Here is a 22,900-nt window from a genome sequence, read left to right as displayed (position 1 = left end):
GAAATAACTGTTTGCAGAAACCCCCCAGCTGTTTGTGTAGGTGGAAATTTGGGTGAAACAAGTGAGGAGCTTCCACACAGGCTGTTCTGGGGTAGCGCCAGGGCAAGGGGAAGAAGTCCAGCTACTCCAGGTAGTGGTTTTGCTCAGCTCCTTTTGGACAGGGTCAGGGCTCCTAGGAGTAAGTGAAGTGGTAGTGATGTGGTTTTGCATGCTGTTCTCATGAGAGACTCCTCAACATCCATCTCCTGCGGTAAGTTGTGCTTTAGGAAACTAAGTGTGCAGTGCTGGGAAATCAGATACAGCAGGTGTTCTTTGCAAGTTTGTCATTGCTGCAATAGTGGCAGTGTTGCCCTAGACAGGAATGTAGGGGGGAGGGTGGTCATAATCACAAGTGTAGCCTGCACTAGGTTAATGTCAAGAGCTAAACAGTCCAGGACAGCTGTGAGGGCTTTTTTTTTACTACACTGAGTTACTGTTCAATTTGGGTTTTTTCTCCATATAGCAGTGATTTAGAAGAAGTTCTTTCCCACCCTCCCAAAAACAATGAGGGGGATTAGGATGATGAATACAATAACACATGACAGAAGAGACGGTCACATTCTTTATTTTCATTTTAAGTCTTTAGCCATCAGTAAAGTGAATGGGCAGAAAACAACCAACTGAGCAGACAAACCCACCTTTGCTGGTTATTTCCAAATATAAATAACTGTGTGAGAACTGAAATTGAGCCAAAATAGAAAAAGGAAGCCGGGGAATTTAAAAGACAAAAGTAAGCCTAGCTGCACTCCCTTTTCATAGTGTCAGTGAAGAGGAAGTACCATAACAAAAAGGAAGCTATGGTTACATTTGATCAGACATTTATTCCAACAGTAGGCATGGAATTGCACTTTCATGAAAATGCCAAAGCTGAATCGAGTCCAGTGCACTGGGGCATTGTGCGCACTTAGCTTGATTTCTGCTGCAGCTCCTTCATTCTGTTCAGGGCACTGCCAGCCTGAAACCACTCGATCTGCGACTCATTGAAGGTGTGGTTCAGCATGATTGTTTCTTGGCTCCCATTGGGATGCTTGATGATGCATTTCAGAGGCTAAAGGAAGAAGACAGTTTTATTTTCCCTTCTCTTTCAAGGGACAAGGTTATCTGAAGCTTCTTGCAGGAAAATTTCTATATGGTTTTAAAGGGCTGAAAAGGGAAAATTCCAGCTCAGGGTGGATCTTAAAATAAAAGGTTGCAGTTCCTTCTAGGGAACACTCGTGGCTTAAGTCAACATGTCCAGGAATTCAGAGTACTGTACAAAGGTTTCTCTTAACTGTTCAGAACACCACTGATTCTGACCCGCCCTGTGTGTCCCAGCCCACTGTGTCTCACCAGGCTGGCAGGCTGCACTGCTCATCAGTGCCAGTGCTGCCTCACGAGCACACAACTCACCACTGATCCCCATCAGTGGCGTGTCCCTGCCCCCAAGTGCATGACAAGTCACCCAGACAGTTACCTTTCCAGGTGCAAAGTCTTTCAACCCCACAATGCTCAGCTTATCCACAGGATGAATCTTGTTATAGTCTGCTGGATCAGCAAAAGTGAGAGGCAGTAGACCTTGCTTCTTCAGATTGGTTTCTGTAGAGAACAAACCACCAACCATACTTGTAACATCCCATCCCAGGGAAGCATGATTACCTTCTGCCTGCTCACACTACTATTCCAATGACGATTAGATTACTATCTTTGTAGCAAAATCAGCATATCCGTTGTTTGTGGCATATGCAACCAGGTATGTAACAGGAGTCCTGACAGGAGGGACCTTGCCATCTGTCAGCAGGGAGGGTTCATGCCTGGAGGTGTTGAGCCCTGGGCAAGGTATAAACACCACTTCCACTCAAACTGAACACATCCTGTTTACAAACACCATAAGGGAAGCCTGACTCACCGTGGATCCTGGCAAAGCTCTTGGTGATGATGACCCTTCCTCCCAAGTGACGTGGCTCCAATGCTGCATGCTCCCGGCTTGATCCCTCACCATAGTTTTCATCCCCAACAACTGCCCATTTGATACCCATTTTCTGTGACAAAAGACACAGATTTACATTTGTGCAGCCACTCAAGTGAGGAATTGGCAATAAATACCCACCCACACATCTAATTTCAGCATTTTACTGACATTGCTATGCTATGACACCTCCCAGAAGACTCCCTTGGGTTCTGAGAAAGGAGAGAAATAAAGTTTAGTGCTTCACAGTAGTTATGCACTGCCATCCTTGCTGACAAGGGCTGAGGAGGATTGCTCTTGGGATCCAGAGCAAATATTTTCCTTCCGTTTCCTGCCACCTCTCCTTCCATCATGCTATGCCAGACCAGTGTTGGCACAAGCCATGACCTCTGCTCTACTTCTGGAAGGGACATGGAAATTTTTAACTTCTCTCTACTGAAAGAGCCAATCGGAAACAAATGCCAAGTTGTCCAGAGGGTAAAAGGACATTTCTTGAGATTTGAAGCCTAGTGTTAAAGAATAAATAGGATAAGACTATAATTTATTTAAACATTAGACTGGTCAGAGGTGAAGCATTCCAGGAGGCAAGATTTAGTTCGTCTGATGACACCCATGCCTTGTAAGGTGTGCAAAGCCTAAAGGTGTTCTTCCTCTTTCGTTTATGATCTCTGGTCCCCTCTGAGTCACGAGATCTTCCTCTTCCCCATAGCAGGTAGGGACAGAATCTCCTACAGGAACTGCAATCATTAGAGAAAGTACCAAGAAAATGCCTCAATGCTGAATGAATTTGCAGCTGCTGTTACTTGAGAGCAGGACGGTGAGATCCTTCTATTTGGCACAGACTGCCCAAAGTGTAAACATCCTCTTAAAATAGACGTGTCAGGGGAAGGTCTCACCTTGTAGTACCGGGCTGTGTCTGGGACTGGGCCAAACTCCTGGGTTAATGCGTTGCGCACAGAGTTGGCTTTGCCGTTTTCGATGTTGATGGCGCCAATGAGCAGGTTGTTGGAGATGTTGTCCAGATGGCCACGGAACTTGAGCCACGGTCCAGCTGCAGAAATGTGATCAGTGGTGCATTTCCCTTTTACCTAAAGCGTAGCAGAAGAGAAGAATGTCTCAGGATGGACTAATGTACTTGACTCTTCCTCAACTCTTGTAACTGTGAAGCATTAACTGGGATGAGTGGTCAATACTCCAGAGGGCTCTGCAGCCCTTCAGAAAGACCTCAACAGGTTAGAGAGGTGGGCAGAGAACTGTCTGAAATTCAGCAAGGGCCGGTTCAGGGTCCTGCACCTGAGAAAGAGTAATTCCATGCACAAGCTGCTGGAAAGCAGCTCTGCAGAGAAAGACCTGGGGGTCCTGGTGGACAACAAGCAGTCCATGAGCCAGCAGTGTGCCCATGTGGCCAAGAAAGCCAATGGTATTCTGGGGTGAATTAGGAAGAGCATTGCCAGCAGGTCAAGACAAGTGATCCTGTCCCCTCTAGTTAGCCCTCTGGAGTGCTGTGTTCAGTTCTGGGCTCCCCAGTACAAGAGAGACATGGAGCCCCTAGAGCAGGTACAGGAGAGGGCGACAAAGGTGATTAAGGGACTGAACCATCTCCTGTTCAGCCTCCAGAAGAGACAAATGAGAGGGGACCTTTCATTTACAATATCTGTAAGTATCTGAAGGGAGGGTGTCAAGAGTGTGGAGCCTCTGCTCAGTGGTGCCAAACAATAGGACAAGAGGCAATGGAGCAGAAACTGAGGCATAGGAAGTTCCACCTGAACATGAGGAAGAACTTCATTACTGTGCAGTGACCACATTGGAACAGATTGCTCAGAAAGGCTGTGGAGTCCCCCTTATTGGAGATATTCAAGAACCATCTGGACACAATCCTATGCCATATGCTCTGGGATGACCCTGCTTAAGCAGGGAGGTTGGACCAGATGACCCACTGTGGTCCCTTTCAAAAGAGATATGATGTGATCATCATATCTCTTTTTAAAGGCATAAACCCCAGAAAAGCACATCAGTTACAGAAACAAGGCACTCTAAAGCAGAACACAGTGGTCATTCTGCATGCATTGGGTAAGAAGAACATCCCTTTTCCAAAGGGTAAATTACAAAAATTAGCTTAGCCATGACATCTCCTGCTGTGTTCTCACTTCCCTCAGCAGTAGGTTGTTCAGGTACAAAAAGCAATTAAGCCCTTCCTGCTACAGCCCAGCCTCCCTGCTGGGGAACTTCAACAAGATGCCAAGTGTTACCCTCTCAGTTTCCAAACTGCACATAAGCCTTCTCAGCTTGTAAGAACAGAATTCCCAACCAGAGATAATGGCCTTCCAACTGGTAAGTTCTAAAGTGCTTATAAAGGAATTGCCTGTGTCAAAAACTTTTGCACAGCAGTGTGGCCCTTGGGAGTACATCCAACTCTGTCACTGAGAATCAGGAATGTTCCCAAAGGTCACTTCATAAGGGATTGCATTTCAGAACCTCTCACCATATCAACTGAAGTTTCCATCTGTTAACTCACCTCAGGCAGTGAGGAGAAACCCATGTCTCCATTGAAACAGCAAATTGCAATGTTTAACAAGTGTGAAGTAATTTCTCTTTCTATAAAGTGGGAACAGAACATGCATACTGATGTATGAGAAGTTCCCAATGACCTCATTTCAGACAAAATACATCTTAGAACAGTCAGTATTAGAGATGCTAATTAAAGAACCCATCCACCTTTTCATTGTAGGTTGTAACTGGGACAAATTCTGCAGACTGCATGGTTTGGACAGGATCATATTACATGCTATAACAAGCCTGCTTTTGCATGGTATTAGCAAACCACTAGCCCAAAGGAGAAGAGTCACTTAGTTATAACAGAAAGAAGTATCAGAAAGAAACACCTGGAAGAAAGGAAGACCCCTTGCTTCCCTTTCTGTAACAACATGGTTGTAGGGGAGGGAATCAGGTATCCCAAAGGCACATCCAAAGCCTCTAGCAGTTGCTGTGCAAACCCCTGTTCAAGCAGACTTGTCATAGCTGATGCTCCCCCACTTTGTTCCTGACCTTGATGAGGATCAGCATGTCTTCTAGATCCTTGCCATCCCACTTATCAAAGGGCTCAAGGAGCTGGAGCCGCTGGCTAGTGGGGCTCACATCCACGCGCTGCCCACTGCCATCCTTGGGAGGGTACTGGTAGGTGTCCTGGCCTGGGTCAAACTCCTTCCAAAGAAGAAAGGAAAATCATCAGCCTCAGCCATCCCCAACAGCACATGAAGAGCAAGCCAATACAGCCAACTGCACCCATTCTGGCTCTACCATCATGTGTCAAGAAAGAGGTCACTGCCTGTAAGTTCCCTCAGTATAAAGAAAACACTGCTAGTGTCAGGTCTTCCCTCCCTCTGCCCCCAGACAGAGCAGTTACCAGTTTGGGCAGCTCATCTGCATCAGGTGCCTCTAGTTTAAACTTCTTCCCATCTGCTCCTGTCAGGTAATCTGTCTCAGGGTTAAATTTTAGAGTGCCAGCGATGGACAGGGCTGTGACAATCTGAAAGAAAAAACAAAGACAAATTTAAAGGCATATTCTATGTCCCATCGCTTCACCTGGAAGTCCTCCATCTAAGTCTCAAAGCCACCAGCCAAAAGCTACTAAACAAGGCACACTGGGCCTCTTCTGCAGGTGCCCTGAACTATTCCACAGCCCCTCCTCTGGCTGTTTCTTACCTCTGGAGAAGTCACAAATGCGTGAGTCTCTGGATTGGCATCATTGCGACCCGTGAAATTCCGGTTGTAGGATGTAACTATTGTATTTTTCTCTCCTTTCTTGATGTCCTTCCTGTAAAAGAAGCAAACATTCTCATCAGATCCAAATGGAATATTGCTTCTAGATGTCTTACTGCCAGAATCCCCCAGCTTGGTTTAGGCAGCAATCACTATCTTAGAAACAGGAGCTGTTGCCTGTACATGTTTTCCCCCCTTAAGCACAGACCCAAAATGAATGAATGCAAACCCAAGTCAAACACTGATTCTTGCAGTAGTTTTCACAGCCCATGTTGTTCACTGTTGAACAATAATCAACTAAGCACATTGTCTTTGGATATTCCATGGTCAGCCATGATGAAGCAACATAAAAATGTGCCTCCCATCCCTTCTATTGGGAATTATTCTCCCTGCCACTCCAATGACTGAAGCTGGACCAATTCAATTTTTCTATTTTAAAAGGCCCATACAAACTTCAGTCCACCCTCTCATAGATAACAAATCTTTCCCCCCATTCTTTGCCTTCTACAAAAAGCCTCCAGAATGTGTGTCCATTCTGCAGCTTTATTCACCTAAAGGCTCAATATAAATCTGTAGTCCTTCTTTTTGCCTCCTCCCGTACATACCAGACAGCTATGGCTAGCTGGTTTTTAAACATTTAATTACCAGTGTGTTGTATTTACAATCAAATCAGGCTTCACAGAGCATTCTGGAAGCTAAAAGACACAGAGCTAGAGTGAGGTCCAACTGTCATTTTACCTGTCCCACTGGCCGATGCATGGCCCACAAGCATTAGCAAGAACCAGCCCTCCAACTTCTCGCAGGATTTTTGCCTGGGGGCAGAAAATAACTTTGTTACCATAGAATGCCTGGAATGAGTTTCTGGGGTTGCTCTTTCAGGGGAAGAAGACACTAACAGGAAGCACTGAGCCTGAGAAAATTCCCTTCCTTGTTTCAGTTTTGAGCCACTTTTATAAATACATGGGGTTTGACCCCAGTAAGACTGTAAGTTAAGACTGGGGCAGAGCACAGGATGACTTGCCATGATGTTCTCATTCTCCACCTGCTTCAACTTGAGCAATCCAGCTACTTACAGACATCTGACTGAAGTGCAGTGTCTGGTCTGATTAATATTCCATAGACTTCCTGTCCATGTAAGGAGAGAACTGGCAACAGTGCAGGCAAGTATGTGTGCCTGCTCAGTCTACTCAGCAAACAACTCAATGAAGGGGGCAGCTGGTAAGGAAAGGTATGACTTGAAAGGTAGGAGTTGGTTAGAAGAGCCATCAAACATTGGCTGGACATATCCATATGTAAAGACTTGGTCCTCACACTATGACAGCATCAAAAATTTACTAAATAGTAAAGCTAATTAAAACAACATTTTATGCACAGAAAGTAGGTAACAGTTCCTCAACAGACACATTCCTTTTAAAGCCAGTATGAGTTTTGCCATAAATTTGGTCGAAATTGGGAACCACCTTCCAACAAAAGAGTATGCTCTCTTTATATGTTGGGATAAAAGTAGATTGCAGCCTTTTGTCAGCCATGGCCATCTACAGAATCCCAGGAGCATGAGGTATCCCTTGCTATGCTTTTCGCTCCTCAGAGCCCCAGTTCCTGACAACTGCCTCAGCCTTGTTTAGTTCTAATCCTGTTTTTACATGCCCAGGTAGTAAAGATATCAGGTCAAAACACTGTCAAGATGATGGCAGGACCCACAGGCACGGTAGCACAGGACCAGCTACTACATCAGTAATTGCACCTCCAGCAGTAAGTGAAGACAAAGTTCAGGAGGTTTCCATTAGTTAACTTGGCCCCCTGAGTACTGTCCTGAAGAATTTAACCCTTTCTGTTTGGAAGTGCAAAGAGCAGCCATACTCACATAACCGTCCCTTTCAATGGTGGCACGGATCTGCTCTGAGCCTGGTGTGATGGTGAACTTGGATTTGCACTTCAATCCATGTGCAAGTGCCTGTTTTGCCACCGCTGCAGAGCGTCCCATGTCCTCATAGCTGGAGTTGGTGCAGCTGCCAATCAAGCCTGTGGTGTTTGACAGAAACAGGGGGGTGGTTACTGCAGCCCTGGTACTTGGAAGATTCTCCCTGACCCATCTCCCAGAAGAACAAACAAGGGATAACCACCTTGTCCGTTGATAAGGAAACTGAGAGGGTTTCAGGTACCAACACTGCCAAGCCTCCCAGTGATACAGTGTGGTCACAAGCAGTCCCTTGTCCAGCTCTGGAGGTTGCACAGTCAGAACACACTACTCAGTCACTAGTCTAATCTGACTAGGTTACTGTTTTACAACACCTGAGTGTCACCTACTTGCACTTTGGTTAAGCAAATAACCAAAGAGAGGTATTGTTCCACAAAGACAAGAAAAAGCTTTAAATCAAGATGGCAAGAAATGGAGAAAAAGAAAACATCTTCAGTATAGTATGAAGACCACACAAGGACATGCTGTACCATCCTGACAGCATTCTGGTGCTAAGCAGCAAAATAAAAATTCTCTCTCAGTTACAGCTACTGTAACTGTATCCTATTTGTAACACTTCCCACCTGGGACATGGCTTTACAATGTATTTCCATTCTTTTCATTCCTTCCTCTACTCCATGAGCAACAGTTGAGAAGTCAGCCCACAAACTACCATCCCAAAAGCAAGTACATAAATTTACAAGCCTGCTTTTTAGGACAGCAAGCACTAACTTTACTAGGTCCCAAGAGTTCAACAGCCAACTGCTGGGAGTGCTGACAATCATGCTCCAGACAACTCTCTGCAACAGGTAAATCCATACCACAGACTTTTAATAAAAATGATCTTCAATGGGTAACATTCCTGTCAGTCCAAACATTCAAGCGTTTCAAAAATGGAAGAAACCTGGTGTACCTTTTGAGATTAAAATCCCTCCTACTATCCTGGATCTCATCCTACACACTTGGCCCATGTGGTCACTACTTTTCCCAAAAATTTATATGGCCATGAACAGATGACACTTCACCAAAGTCAAAGGACATAGAGAAGCAGTGAAAAAACTGGATCCCAAGCTATATGACCAACAGCTTATCCCAAGACAACAATGTTTATGCCACAAGTACGAAGGCAGAGGAAAGAGCAAATGCTACCCACCAACTCTGATATCAACAGGCCAGCCCTCCTTTTCTGCCACAGCACCAATATCTGACACAGGGTGCGCCAGGTCTGGTGTGAAAGGTCCATTGATATGCGGTTTCAGCTTTAAGAAACAGTGACAAAGTCAGAAATCACAGCAGCAAAGAATAACCCCAAAACACAGCAGCAAATCGATTCCTTTCACAGCTCTATCTGGAAGTTGTTTAACTAAGATTCTCCTACATGAAAACTGGAGCACAAGCTGTAGGTGAAGCAGACCTGAATGTATTTTACACATTCTAGCACGGCACCAGGGGTGTTGCATCAAACTCCCAGCTTGGTCTTCAGTCACACAAAGCAGAGTCACATCACAGCATTCAAAATGGCAGAAGAAATGAAGCCTTACCTCACTGAGGTTGATTTCTATCACCTGGTCATAGTGACAACCAGAATCTGGTACCAAGTGTTGCTTGAATTCATCTGCTAGTGCAGCTATATCTGGAATAAGAAAGAAGGAAGATCTGAAAAGTGCAGCAAATATGAGGGAGAAAAAGAAGTCTAGAATAACTAAACACAGGGGGGTCAACTGTGTAATTCCCCAGCCACTTCATCTACAGACTCCCTGCTTGTAGCAGATGAACTACAGGACCACACAAGGTCAAAAATCTCATCAGACAACACCATAGGAGAATACTGCTCCCAGAATTTACCTTCACATGAAACCCATACTTCTACCCCCAAATCCTCTTACCAGCTCTCCCAGTCTTGCCCAAGTATTTCTTCATGCGTTCATTGTAAGGGAAGATCGACGTGGTAGCTCCAATTTCAGCCCCCATATTGCAGATTGTTGCCATTCCTAGAGAAGTGGGAGAAGAGACCACGGGGTCAAATGAGAAAGTCCAAGGCCACTCAATTCTCCAAAAGTCAGTATATGCAAAAGACAGCAAAGCTAGAAGAAATCAGCGCATCGGCCACAGAAACCTAAAGCCACAACTGAGAGGACACTGACAATATAATGGCTGGGTCAGCCCCCTATGTGTCTGATCAATACAGTGCCTGTGACCAGACTCTTGTGGAAGGAATGAGCCAAAAATTACACTGATACATGCAGATACTGATATAACAAGGAACTCCTGTTTGCACAGAGTATCAAATAATTTACAGCAGTGAGCAGTGTCTCTGCTACCTTCAATGAGTGTTCTGTCCCTCCCTACCATCTCATTTGTTTTAACTGGAGGAGCCAGATATTTGTGAGAAATTTAATGGGCTGAATAAAATGCTTCCAGTGACAGAACATAGCACATCTCTTTCAAGGACACAGCAATGAAGCTGTAGAAGTTCCTGTTTTATATTTAACAAGCTAGAAGCAGATATAAAATTCCTCTGATTTCATAGAAGAAAAATCCCAAATTGCTCTCAGTTTGTAAACCAAGTATTCTAAGTTGTTGCCAAGTCATGCAAATTGAGAGAAGTCCAGCTTGAAGGCTGCACATCAAGCTAAAGGAAGACATTTCTTGGAGTTTAGTCCTAACTAGCATATTACAGAGAACTACAATTTTTGCTAGTTCAAATTCAGCACCCAAAATCCACAATTAGCTAGTATAAACTGTGTGTTACAAACTGCCTTCTAGTCTCAGAACCTCTGCTCTTTGTTTAGCAGCTGTCACACATATATTCCCATTAACCTGTTTCTTTTTTCTATTCACAGCCTATTTTAGGCTGAAATGAATACATCATTCCTTTATTGCTGACATCTCCACCCTTTAAGTTTACACTGGAATACATCCACCCTTATTCTTATCCTGACACACCATCTTACAGGATTCTTCACAATTAACCATTCCATGTTCTCAAAATCACAAGAAGATTTATTGGAGAGAGGTCACTGAGAGGGAGTGCTATCTTGTTACACCACTCTTCCAGTTTGCCATGTACAAACTGCTGGGCCAGGCTAAGGGAAAACATTTGGTACTTCTTGTTTGGTTCCCTTCCCAGCCTCCACAGATAGCTCAACACCCAGCTCCACCAACAATCCACTCAGATAAGAGATCTGTGTTGACTTACCTGTGCAGGAGATTGAATCCACACCCGGCCCATGGTATTCAATGATGGCGCCCGTTCCACCCTTGACAGTAAGGATGCCAGCCACTTTCAGGATCACATCTTTAGGAGAAGTCCAGCCTGAGAGCTTGCCAGTCAGTTTTACACCAATAACCTGAGCAACATCAATGAGGGAAAAAAAAATACTGGCATCACTTCCTGTCAGAAAGGTAACAGTATATAGTTCTGCTGTGGGATGTATTCCTGTCACACTTATATACACAGTGCTTGAAAATCAATGCTCCTTACACATCATGTATCTCACCCTTGGCATCAAAGCTTCATATTCCTTCTGCTCCTACCTTTGGGCATTTGAGCTCCCAAGGGATTCCTGCCATGACATCCACAGCATCAGCTCCCCCCACACCAATGCAGATTCCGCCCAGGCCACCTCCGTTGGGGGTGTGTGAGTCTGTGCCGATCAGCATAACCCCGGGGTAGGAGTAGTTCTCCAGAATGATCTGAAAATAAAAATGGATTGTTTGCTTGCTTGTTTTGTGGGAAAGAAGGGGGAAGACAGCAGAAAGAAAACAAAAACAAGAGTTTAGATCAGTTTGTATTTGCAGATTTCAATAGCAAGAAAATAACTGAATTTGGGCTGGATTGGAAATTTTGATCTCTTTTGTTTCAAACTCCTTGTGGAGGACGTAATGACAAAACAAGGTACCAAGTCTCAGCCCCAGGATCCTTGCTCATCGCAGAATAATAAAAAAATTAGAAAACAATCTCCTCTTTTTCCTTCCAGTTTAGGCTTTTGCTAAGGTGCTACCTTTGTTAGGCCTCAAGAGTCTGTTCCATAATCTCCATACCCTTAGTTAACAGCTGAGCAAGTCAGTTCACTTATCCAATGCACTTATCCTTCCACAGCCTTTGTGCTCCATAGCAGTAGAATACCAACAGGCTCCTCCAATCCATGCTGCCAGCCAAAACTCAATTACACAGAGAAACTTCTCACCAAGACACTGCCCTTCCCTTACTGATGCTACCAGTTCCATTAAAGACTTTTCAACTATTAACAAAACCACAAAACCATACTCAATGAAAAAATGAGATTTCTGTGGTAGCAACACTGTAGAGAACTCAAGCTAATGAACGTCCCACTGCATATGTGCCACACCAACACTAGGAACAGCCTTTCTGGGAAGCACAGAACTCACAGCACATGCGTCACAGAACAGCTTGAAGAGAACTAAGGCAGTTCTTTACCAAAAAGACAAAGGCTTTGCTTTCAGAACTTTCAGCTTTATATTCTTGTAGCCACATCAACATATTTGTGTGAGAAGAGTCACTCTCAAGGCCTCACTTTGGCACAGTTGTACCTGAAGCTATACAACAGGACGAGTTTCCTCCAGCCAGAGAAAGTCAGCCACAAGAAGACTAGTAACCTCAGCACAGAGCTATGTTGCCACATGACAGATGTTACGAGTGGCTTTGGAACACAAATGACCCGAGGTGTTCCCATAACCTTTTGAAGAGTTCATCCGTTGCGTCACATTAAGTTAAGGTAACCTTAGTAACTCATTTTGTAGCTAGGAAAACATAGCAGAGAGCTCTTGACTGCACCTGGTCACAAGTTCCCTGCTGACAGGAGGCTTACCAGTCATCCATTCTCCTCTCTACTCCTTTTGCTTCATGCTGCTCTTCAACTTTTGCTGCCTGAGACTCAGAGGAACAATGAAAAATGACTACTGGACCCTCAAAGCAAACCAACTGCAAGCAAGTTAGGGACATCCTGACAGAGGTGTTTGTTTTAAAAAAACAAAAAGCCTCATCAAGTGGTAAATTATTTTGGGACTGTCATATTCTTTTTTAGATCCAAGTGTAATAACAAGAGAATCTCAGACTTGGAAACTGTTTTGCATTTTATTCAAATTCACCTAGCAACTCCTTATGTGTTGCCACTCCTGAGTACTTGAAGTACGCTGCTCTGTTGTGTCCTCATATACTCTTCTGGGTTTTATAGAACTAAATGCATACATAATAATCCTAAAAAAAGTATGTTCCCAAGGCTGCTTTCCTTACCACCAAAAGCAATTCACATTAACCCCATGTAGTCAGCTTCATGGCCTCACCTTACAGTCTTAATTGTACTAGGAGGAGCCAGCCCACAAGCAGTTAAGGTATTTCAAGCTTCTGTAATTCACATGGCATGCTGTTGGCACTACCTAATGATACATCAGGTTACAGTTTGACCAAAATAACCTTTAAAAAAAACTGCACTGTGGTCAAGATAACTGAGAGAGCAAGTAAGAAACCTCGCCTGCCTCGAGCAAAGCAAGTCGTTTCCCTAAACCAGTGAAATTCTCTAAAGATTTGCACTTGAGCTCTCTCTCCACCCTAAGGTGAAAGACCCACTCATGTTCAAAGACTGCAAAGACACACACACTTTACCTGGTGAATGATTCCTGACCCAGGTTTCCAGAATCCCACTCCATACTTGGCACCAGCCGTTGACAGAAAGTTGTACACCTCCTGGTTTATGTCCTATTCACACAGGGAAGCACAGAGCATTAGTACCACATTTTGTTCTTCCATACAGCAAAAGCTTGTTCAAACACATTCCTTTCTTTCACATGCCTGCCTGTAGTTTGCTTCCCAGTTTTGCAGCAGCTGGAAGGAGTTGCACATAATTTTTAAAACCAAAAGGTTAAGATTAAGACTGTTTGACAGACAGCTGTAACAGACCATTTAATTGCATCCCACTTGTAGCTCTACTAAAAGTTTTTTAGTTTCTAATTCCAAACAGCACAATTTAAGGAAAACCCTGCCAATAAGACATTTAAAAATGCTGTGCTCACTTTCCCTATTCTCAGGGGTTTTTTTTAACCTGTTTCCCTCACTCATTCTAGCCCCTCCTTCCTTCTCTACCGGGTGTTCTTTTTCCTATGCAGATGCTTTGGAGACATTTCAAATCCCTTAGATAAATATTCTGGCTTTATTTTTACAGATTAAGAAATGGAACTCAAAGTGATCACTGCCAGGGGAGTTGGTGAGTGTCATTTGTCATTCTAGCAAGTCCCCTCTTTAAGACTCACACAATGCTGTCTTTCTTGCTGCACTGTCACCATTGTTGGTGGAGGTCACACCGTGAAAATTGCTTGTGAGAAAAACCATGGTTGCCAAGGAAGTATGACACTATTATATCCTAACAGTTCTTGGCAGAAGAGTGCTGGAGTAGATAAGATAAGCACTAGAAGGAGAGAATTTCTTAAAGACTGTTCTCATGCAGCTAAGCTTCAGAATAAAGGGAAAGGGGAAATGAGATAATTGAAGAATTGTCTCAGCACACATTTGCTGAAGTTTCCCAAGAGGCTGCAGCAGCTCTTTAAGCCTTGTTTTCCACTGGGAGTTGGGTCACTCCACTCTGTTTGTGCATCCCTCCCCCAGTAAACCCAAACCACCCTCTGGCCTGCCAGCATTCATTGTGTGCCAGCTGGCAGCAGCAGAAGCCAGTCAGAAGAAGGCAGGACCTTTACTTGCTTTGCTCAGAGTGGATGGCAAAGAAGGGACTCAGCTCAATTCAGGGCTGCAGCAAATATAATTGCACTATGGAGAATAAATGCAGGAATAGGGGAAAGGGGAAAACAGGAGGTGAACAGGAGAAAAGAAATTGTCTGATTTAGTTAAGTCTCAAACTGTTAATTGCACAACTTAGGACTGAGACAAGCAGAGCAAGAACTCGCCAAATCACTCCTGAGTGGTGCAAGTTGCTTTATTGTGGCCCACTGAAGAAAGCCAAAAGCAGATACTTCAACACCACAAGTGCTGTGTGAGAGTAGATATGGACTAAAATCTTAAAATGCAGCTGACTCCTGTTTACTGTTGGTAAATTCTGGTATCAACATTCCAGGTGCAATTCCTCCTGGCTCTGACAGTGGACTTCGGCTAAGCCCACTCAGAGTAACAAGATTTCCTTGGCAGATGCATTGTGGTATGTTGGTCAGAGATAAATGTGTCTATAGATTACAGAAGCTCATTTGGGGAGGAATAAGCAGTAAAACAGTTGAGTAGAAAATTTTAAAATGGCACTGTATCAGCAGTCGGACAAACAACACTTTGAAATTACCACATAAAACCCAACATCCTCCATACTTTTACACACTTTTATACTATACCCATAAGCAATGAAAGCTGCACATGATTCAGTTATTGCTCTTCAGATAATCAGTAGCAAATGGTTTGGGAAAGTAACTACTTGCCTCCCCCTCACAGTGGGGGACCAGTGCAATGCAGGCATATGTTCATTAGGTTTTTCCCACTGCCATACTGCAACATAGAGTAATCTGACTTCCTTTTTTTTCTCTTGGAAATTATTTTTTCTCTTCTTTAGCTGAAATATCTTCTCTAGAACACAAACGATCTGGGCTTCCATCACTAACAACTTAAGACTAACTCTTCCCACATTCATGGTCCTTTAAACCATGTAATGGGTGAATCTGAGGTGAAAAACTCCCAAAAATCCATTTAGTCTGTTTCTGTTTCTTCATTGCATCTGACCTACAGAGCTGACCACCACAGGCAATCTGTTATCATATCTGATCCCTGGCTGTCCTTATGGGGAAAAATTTTAAAATGAGCTCATCCTTCAACTGGAAGGACATTTTCAAACAGACAGAAGTTAACGCCTCTGCAATAGTGACCTTGGCTCTCTGAAGATCCTTTTCACCGCCTGCCTGGGCCTCGATGAGGTGATCACAGTGGATGGTGGAAGGCACAGCCACTTTTGGCAGCCCACTGCTGATGAACTGAAGCATTGCCATCTGAGCTGTGGCATCCTGCATGGCCACGCGGTCGGGCCGTAAGCGCAGATAGGTCTTGCCGCGCTCGATCTCCTGCTTTGCTGGGTCATCCAGGTGTCCGTATACAATCTTCTCAGACAAGGTCAGGGGGCGGTCAAGCCTGGGGAGAATAATTTTAGTATCTGCATCTTGTGTACTTCAACATTTGCCATTTTAAGCATGTAATAGAATGCTTCCCCTCTATTGCTCAGACTGTTAAGACCTATTAGGACAGAGAAACCTCCATGCTCTTCTTACAGCACTAAAATATCAACTGGCACATGGTTAAACAAGGGTTCAGTTCATAAAGTTCAAAAACATAGAAATTGATGTAATTTTATGCTTTCTTTTCTAATCTTCCTATACTGTAAAAGAAACATTGAGTGTTCACTTCTTGAGTCATACTTCAAGACAGCAAATGTAGAGGTGAGACAGAGGTCAGATTCAATTCACAAATACCAGATCCCACAGCAAATACAACTAAGTGGAGCTTCATGACCTCAGACCTTTCATTCTGCAGCTGTATCAGCTGAGGAATCTATTTATGTATGTAGCAAGATCTTCTGAGAAGTAACTAAATCAACACAACAACTTGAAATGAGAACTACCACATTTAACAAGGGACACAAAGACTGAAGGACAAGTCATACAAACCATTGCCACAGTAAGTGGAGCAGGAATGACAAATTAGCAGGCACACAAGCCTCTATCAGCAGATTAAGGTCACTATGTTTACATATGCTATGAATTCCTAGCCCTTTGTTCCATGCCTAACACCTAGAGCAGAACACAGCATAAAGAAGCATTAGCCTCTAACAACCCTGACCCACACGCTGCTGCCCCAGAAAGAAGCAAGGGCCAATGTGAAGACTCCTCAATAAGGGTATTAAACAAAGAGGATGGAGCCCTTTCTAGCACCTCCTCTGCACTGGCCTGGTTCTCTGCACGTTGCACTGCTTCATCATATCCTTCAACCCTTCCCACAGTGCCCCACCACTATAAGGAGACACTACAACTCATGCTTCACTGTATTTACAACTGCCACTGTTCAGTGCTGCTTTCCCTGGTAAACATTCCTTGTGCCAGGGCCCCGCAACAATTTTTTCTTCCTCTCCTGTCACTGCAGAGCTCAATTCAGTATCCTGACCCCTCCTCTCTTCCCTTCTCCACTCTTACCTCTTACGGACAATGTTGATGTTCTTCTCCAATTTTTCATAATTGATGTATTCATTAGGTTCAAAGTGGCTCATGGCCACCTTGGCCCGCTGGCACAGGACAGGAGCAACATGGTAGCGTCGTACCCCACTGTTCAAGGCATGCTGAAAAAAAGGAGAATATTAAAACTGGAGCCCTGCAGAGTGAATTTCTGTAACATATCAATTGAAAATGTTTTTCAGATTTTGTTACTGGAATTTTACAGACTGAGGAAGGCAAAGGCACTCAAATATATTTCATTATACAATACTCCATATTATCTTAAACAGTCAAAGTACCCAGAGACACCAAAGTACCCAGGACAGGTAACATTTAATAAATTATTCCACATTTTTCTTTGTTGTACCAGAAGCCTTACACTTTCAAATGAGAAATCTGCTTTCAGGCAATGATGAGCCAATTCTCAAGAAAGCACCAGTCTGCCATGCTCCTGACACATCAGGGTCATGGTGAAGAACCAATGCTGCTTCTAAAGCAAACTATCCCTAGTATTTGCTTGCTGGCATTGAGTTGACATTGAAATTGACATTGGCAGGTGATACAGCGCCACTCTGACTGGACACACCTCTGTTCCACCATCACATACTAAGTTTCCTAGGCAGGATCCCTCCATACTGCTACGAAACATATTAAATTCCACAAGGAGACTTTGGTGTACAGGCCTGGTCTACAATGTAACACAGAGCAGGAGAAGCAAAATGTGGAAAAAAACTCACCAGCTCCACCAGCCTGGCTGGTGCTCTTTTCCACACTCTCACAAAGGCACCCTCACCTTTTGCCTCTGAAGAACCTTGCACTTACCCTACAGGTGAGTTAGCTGCATGACAGGTGGACTATACTGTGAGCTGAATGCATCAGCAGAAAGTGCCAGGGGAAAAAAAAAGCCCAAATTTACTTGGCAGCCTCTACAGTGAGACAGTTTCCTGGAACACAGGAGAAGGGCAGGCTATGGCGAGGCACCTTTACAGCATCTGACCTGAAAGAGACGGGTCAGTGCCCAGGGCTAAAAGCTCTCACGCAGCTTTGAAAACTGAGTCAGAGAGCAACCTCCAGAAAAACTTCCAAGGATTTGGCACACACATTTCTTACATGCTTTCAAAGTCTCACTCATCAGCATCAGAAGTCTGGAAACAGACTGAAGAAAAGAGTTCAGAACTCTTCCTCCTCCAGTACTACACCTTAACCTCAATCCTGCTTTTTCTATTCATCTGCTATTTCAGAGTTACAAAGTTTTGATAAATACAGGTTAATAAATGTAGCAGTGTTACACTAAACACCCCTTTTGCATGTGTGATTGTAAATATTCCTTGTTCAGAACACAATTATTGTACCCACCACTGGGGTTTTTTTTACCACTGTCAAAAAAGCCTAGTTAATTCTTTAAACCTGTTCAAGCATTTTAATGTTTCTGTGTGAATATTTTTTCCAACTTTCTTGATACCAGCATTGAAAAGACTGCCTGAAATAATCACAATCAAAGAGACATCACCAATTTTTATCAAAATCTCTTGCTTTATTGTCCTTTTGATAACACTTTTTAGTATCTTTTGCAACAAAAATTTGGGGAAAGCTAGGCAAGATCACACTACTCAGCGCACTAGCAAGAAGGGTGCAGTTTGCATTTTTACCAAGCTATCCTCAGCCATTATAGAAAGAGCTTTTGGTAGAAGCAGGAAAGACTTATAGCAGTTGTACACCACCATTATGGAAAGAGTATCTGAGGGAAGTGAACCTGGTGATACAAAGAGGGCACTGCTCCTCCATGAGTGCATGGGAAGCCCAGTAATCAAATTTCACTGTGCTGCACTTTAATCCTAGAACTTCCAGAACTTATCACAGGTGTCAGACTTAGACCTTTCCTTCCTCCACCAGCAAAAAAAAAAAAAACCAAAAACAAACCCCCCCCGCCTAGAACAACCACCCACACCAATACAAACATCACCCAGCTTCTCATTGTTTAACATACAAACTAGGCAAAGCTGCTCTTTACCTAGTAGCCACATAACTTTTATGTTTGCTTTGTTCTAGCCTTTTATTTTTTTTAACATCACAAGATATTCAGTCTTGTGAAAGTCTCCAACTGCTGGAGTGGCTGGAAAAAAAACACTGAGCTATTTAATCACTGTTTATGGAAAAACAATCTCTTTTCCAGGCCAGGAAATGTATTGTGGTTTAATGCAATAATTTCTTCTGAATTCATCATAGAGAAGAACAGATATGCAAATAAAAGTAATAGCACAGGCTTCATAGCATCTTAGTCTTGCCTGGGATCAGAGCTGATTAAAATAGAAATCTGAAGCAGGGCACTCCAAAAAGAGGTACAACAAAACTTTTCAAACAAAATTCAGGTAAAATCTTTTCTGTTTGAACATACATGTCTATGGGTCTTTTCACTTCATGAAACGGCACAAGGAAATGTAACATTTTTTCTAATACTATGTCAGTGTTCAGCTGGTAATCAAGATCAGCAATACAAAGTAGTTGAATCCTGCTGATCACAGCTTCAGACCATCAAAAGCAGGAAGAGAGCGTGTTTAAGGTGAAGGATTCTGTCTGGACCTGGAGAAGTCTGGAAAAGTGAAGGTCAGTTTCTGTAATGGCCAATATGACCCAGGGAAAATAACTGCCTAAACCAATCAGCTTCAGCAGACTAGACAAGCATTTTTCTCTATATAAGAATGTTAAAAGGCACCTATTTAAAAAGTGCCATCTGCGTTTTACCAGGATATAAACCTAATCCTGTATTTCTGCTGGGAATTAATTTGATTCAATATGGTTCTGCTTATGCTGGCACCCAGCAAGTCTAAGGATCCACCACCACCAAGCAACAAGTATAAACTGCCTGGTTTAAAAGTCTGATCTCTCCTCACAAAGAATTTACACTTTATCACTCATCACATCTGACTCTTCTCCCTGCTTGTTCTTCTCCTACTGCATCCTCAGAAACAGGGTGGGAGAACTGCAAGATTAAGGAAAAGTCACAAGCCTGACAGTTCCCAGTTTGACTCCCGCTCACTCTTCTCTGAGAGGGAGCGTACTAGCGCTTTGTGGGGGCTTCCATGGTGTTTTTTTAGTCAGCAGTGAGAAGTGCCTCGAGCCCAAGAGCCAAGGGAAGCAGGCAATCTATAAATCTATAAATTTTCCCTTTTATCCAGGAACTGTTTATTTCCAGGCTGACCAAACAGCTGCCCAGTGACCTCCTCTCACCTGGCAATGAATCCCTTATTCCAGTTTGCAGTGTCCTTGTTCAAATTCCAGTAAAAGGAATGGCAGTAATCATTACAGGGCTCCTAAGCCTACTGGTGTTTCACAAGGTGAAAAGCTTCCTTCAAAGACAGAAGAAAGCCAGTCTAATAAATGGGTCATTATTTCTGAAATCTCTGTAAGGAAGCTAACACTGCTCTTTACAAATTTTAAGGTAGCTATCATGCATTTAGCTCTCACTATAGTGAATGTTCCAGGTGCAAGGGGAGTCTGAATTCAGAAAATAACTTGCATTTTGGCAGCCGGTAAGGCAGAACGAGCCCAGTGAGCAAAAGCTCATGTTCAAAAGAGTAGCAACTGTTACGTGCACTTCTGTCTGGGAAATCTGTCCTAGAAATCCCAGCTGAAACCCAAAATACCATCTTTCCTCATCTTCCCTGAGCTAAGAACACTGGCCAAGTTTCCAACATTCACCATGATTCAGCCTTAAAAAAAAAAAAAAAAAAAAAAAAAAAAAAAAAAAAAAAAAAAAAAAGCAAAGCCAGCATGGCATAATCAAATTGTAAATGCGGGCTCATTTTCTAGACCCACCTCAAAAGAGCAACCAAAATTATGGTTCTGAAGATCAGTTTAGCCCTGCCCAACATTTCTGCCAGACAGACAAAGCTGCTCACACATAATTTCAGTACTTACCCACAATGCCGTCAATAAACCTGATATTTCAGGCAGTTTAGAGCTTTACCGTCCTCCCTCTCAGTCAATCTTCAGGCAATGTAGCTTGAAAAATGGAATGCTACTAAAGGCATTATTTTAGGTAGGCAGAAAAGAGATCTTGACCCTTTGAGGCTATTAGAACTTTAAATAGGACAGTCAGTTCAAATCAGGTTAATTCCAATTTATTTCCCTCAGAGGCAAGCTTTCTCTGCAGTTCCAGCTCCAAAACAGTTCCAGGATGGGAGGCAAACAGAACCAATAGTAGCAATGTGTGCCATGGTCAATGCTGGCACTATCACAGTGATTGACAAGATGATGCTCATATTCATTAATCTCTAGGCTGCTACACAGGGGCAAAAATCCCCTGGCTCCTAAAGACATCACCTAGAGGCATGTGTGATTAGAATCACAGATTTAGTACTTCACAGGGGAGAAAGAAATATGCACCCCTTGCCTGATAATAGACAACAACCTTCTGGAATGCTGAATTCCCCATATTGACTGTGCCAGCACAGCCTTTGTTTTGCATCATACAATATTCATTATAGCAAATGATTGCTTGTTCTCATGCAGTGTCACAGCATAAAACAAGAACCAATTCATTACCCTAATAAAAGATTTACCTTCATTTTATGAGTAGTCATTTCTGTTCAAAGTACTAACTAAAAACTATTTAACAAGTAAGAACAAGTATGCCAACCTAACCAAAATGGTGCTATTCTGTAACTTTCATTTAAATTTAAAAACTACTACACTTTTCTAAAGCATCTACCTCTGAAGTAGGATAGTAATTACCAAACTGGAATTAAGATTCACAAAAGACTTTTAGACTACTAAAAGCCAACCAAATTTTTACTTCAGTTCCCTAAGCAAGGGGAACACATTGGCCAAGGTCACAGTGGGAAACTGAGAAGTTACACTGCCTGCCTTTATCACAAGAGAGCAAAGGCTTCCTTATCCCTTAGAAGCCCTAAACAGAAAATTGCACCTGATATTTGCCTTATAGGCCTTAAAAGATATGAAAACTTTATTACTGAGTAGACACTAAACACAACCAGGTCTTAAGGAAGGCAATCTCTGTGACAAGATCATATTACTGGCGAAGGTGAGTTTTAGAGGTCATGACAAACAAGACTACGAGAGCCTCTATCACAGGCCCAGGAAAAAAGGTAATTTATGTGTCTGACCTGCCTGCTTCTTCAGCCGTCCTAGTTCCCCACACAGAGAGGCTGGCATCTTTGTCAACCAGGGGCCTCTGTTTGTACTAAAAGGAGGATTTTGGAAGCAAAGTAGCCAAAGACACAACAAGGAGTCACCTTGTGCTGCCGCATGCACATAAAGGGAAGCAATAAAAGATGAGGGAAAGAAAAATGCCTGCCCCAGGGAAAGACCTTTTATTTCAGCGTTCGGGCCCGCGCCCTCGGGCTCTCTGCATTGTTAGGCCCGGGGCTCTGACAGCGACTCCAGCCCACCGCAGCGGGGTCCGGGCAGACGGGCGAGGCGGCGGCGCCAGGCCGCGTCCCCGCCGCCCCGTTCACCTTGCACTCACCTTGACGGCCGGCCGGGCCCGGTGGCGGGAGACGTCCTGCCCTAGGGACCGAGCAGCGGCCACGCCGCCGCCACCAAAGCCGCGGCCGCCCCACCATCGCCATGGAAACAGGGCGTGGGGCCGCAGCGGGGACACGCTGACCTACACGCGGAGGCGGGGACGGCCCGACCCCGAGGCTGCGGGGGAGCGGCCGCCCTCGTGGCTGCCCAGCGGGCAGCGATCTTGTCCCTGCCGCAATCCCCGCCGCCCGTCCCGCCCGCTGCCTGCCCCGCCCGCTGCCGCCGCTCACCCTCAGCCGAGCCGCCAGCACGCAGTACGGCGCCATTTTGTTCACTGACAAAGATGGAGTCGCGCGGCGATGGCGTCACGCGGCCCCTTTGACATCTCCGGCGCGCGCGCAGGGGCGTGGCCGCGCGGGTCCTGGCAGGGAGACACACGCGACAGGAGAGGGTCGTGGGCTGCCACTAGGGGCTCCTCTGGGCGGGGGAAGGCTAGAGAAGGGGTG

General features: G+C 44.2%; 1 protein-coding gene across 1 annotated transcript; it reads right to left on the bottom strand.

The window, feature by feature from the left end:
* Positions 1 to 588: 588 nt before the first annotated feature.
* Positions 589 to 22,787, bottom strand: ACO2 (aconitase 2). Its single transcript, XM_071423005.1, has 18 exons — positions 22,685 to 22,787; positions 16,890 to 17,032; positions 15,576 to 15,834; positions 13,327 to 13,419; positions 11,238 to 11,396; positions 10,900 to 11,050; positions 9,587 to 9,691; positions 9,242 to 9,333; positions 8,854 to 8,959; positions 7,608 to 7,765; positions 6,482 to 6,555; positions 5,687 to 5,798; positions 5,388 to 5,510; positions 5,030 to 5,185; positions 2,881 to 3,072; positions 1,925 to 2,057; positions 1,493 to 1,614; positions 589 to 1,087 (listed from the first exon to the last, which is right to left on the bottom strand). The coding sequence occupies exons 1-18, from the start codon at positions 22,718 to 22,720 to the stop codon at positions 944 to 946; spliced, it is 2,358 nt and encodes a 785-aa protein (XP_071279106.1). The 5' UTR covers positions 22,721 to 22,787; the 3' UTR covers positions 589 to 943.
* Positions 22,788 to 22,900: the final 113 nt, after the last annotated feature.

The sequence above is a fragment of the Agelaius tricolor genome, unplaced genomic scaffold (genome assembly GCF_023055355.1).
Source record: "Agelaius tricolor isolate 1412-34295 unplaced genomic scaffold, bAgeTri1.0.p SCAF_3, whole genome shotgun sequence".
Taxonomy (NCBI): Eukaryota; Metazoa; Chordata; class Aves; order Passeriformes; family Icteridae; genus Agelaius; species Agelaius tricolor.
Note: the sequence above shows the minus strand (reverse complement) of the source record. Positions and strands in the feature narration are given on the sequence as shown.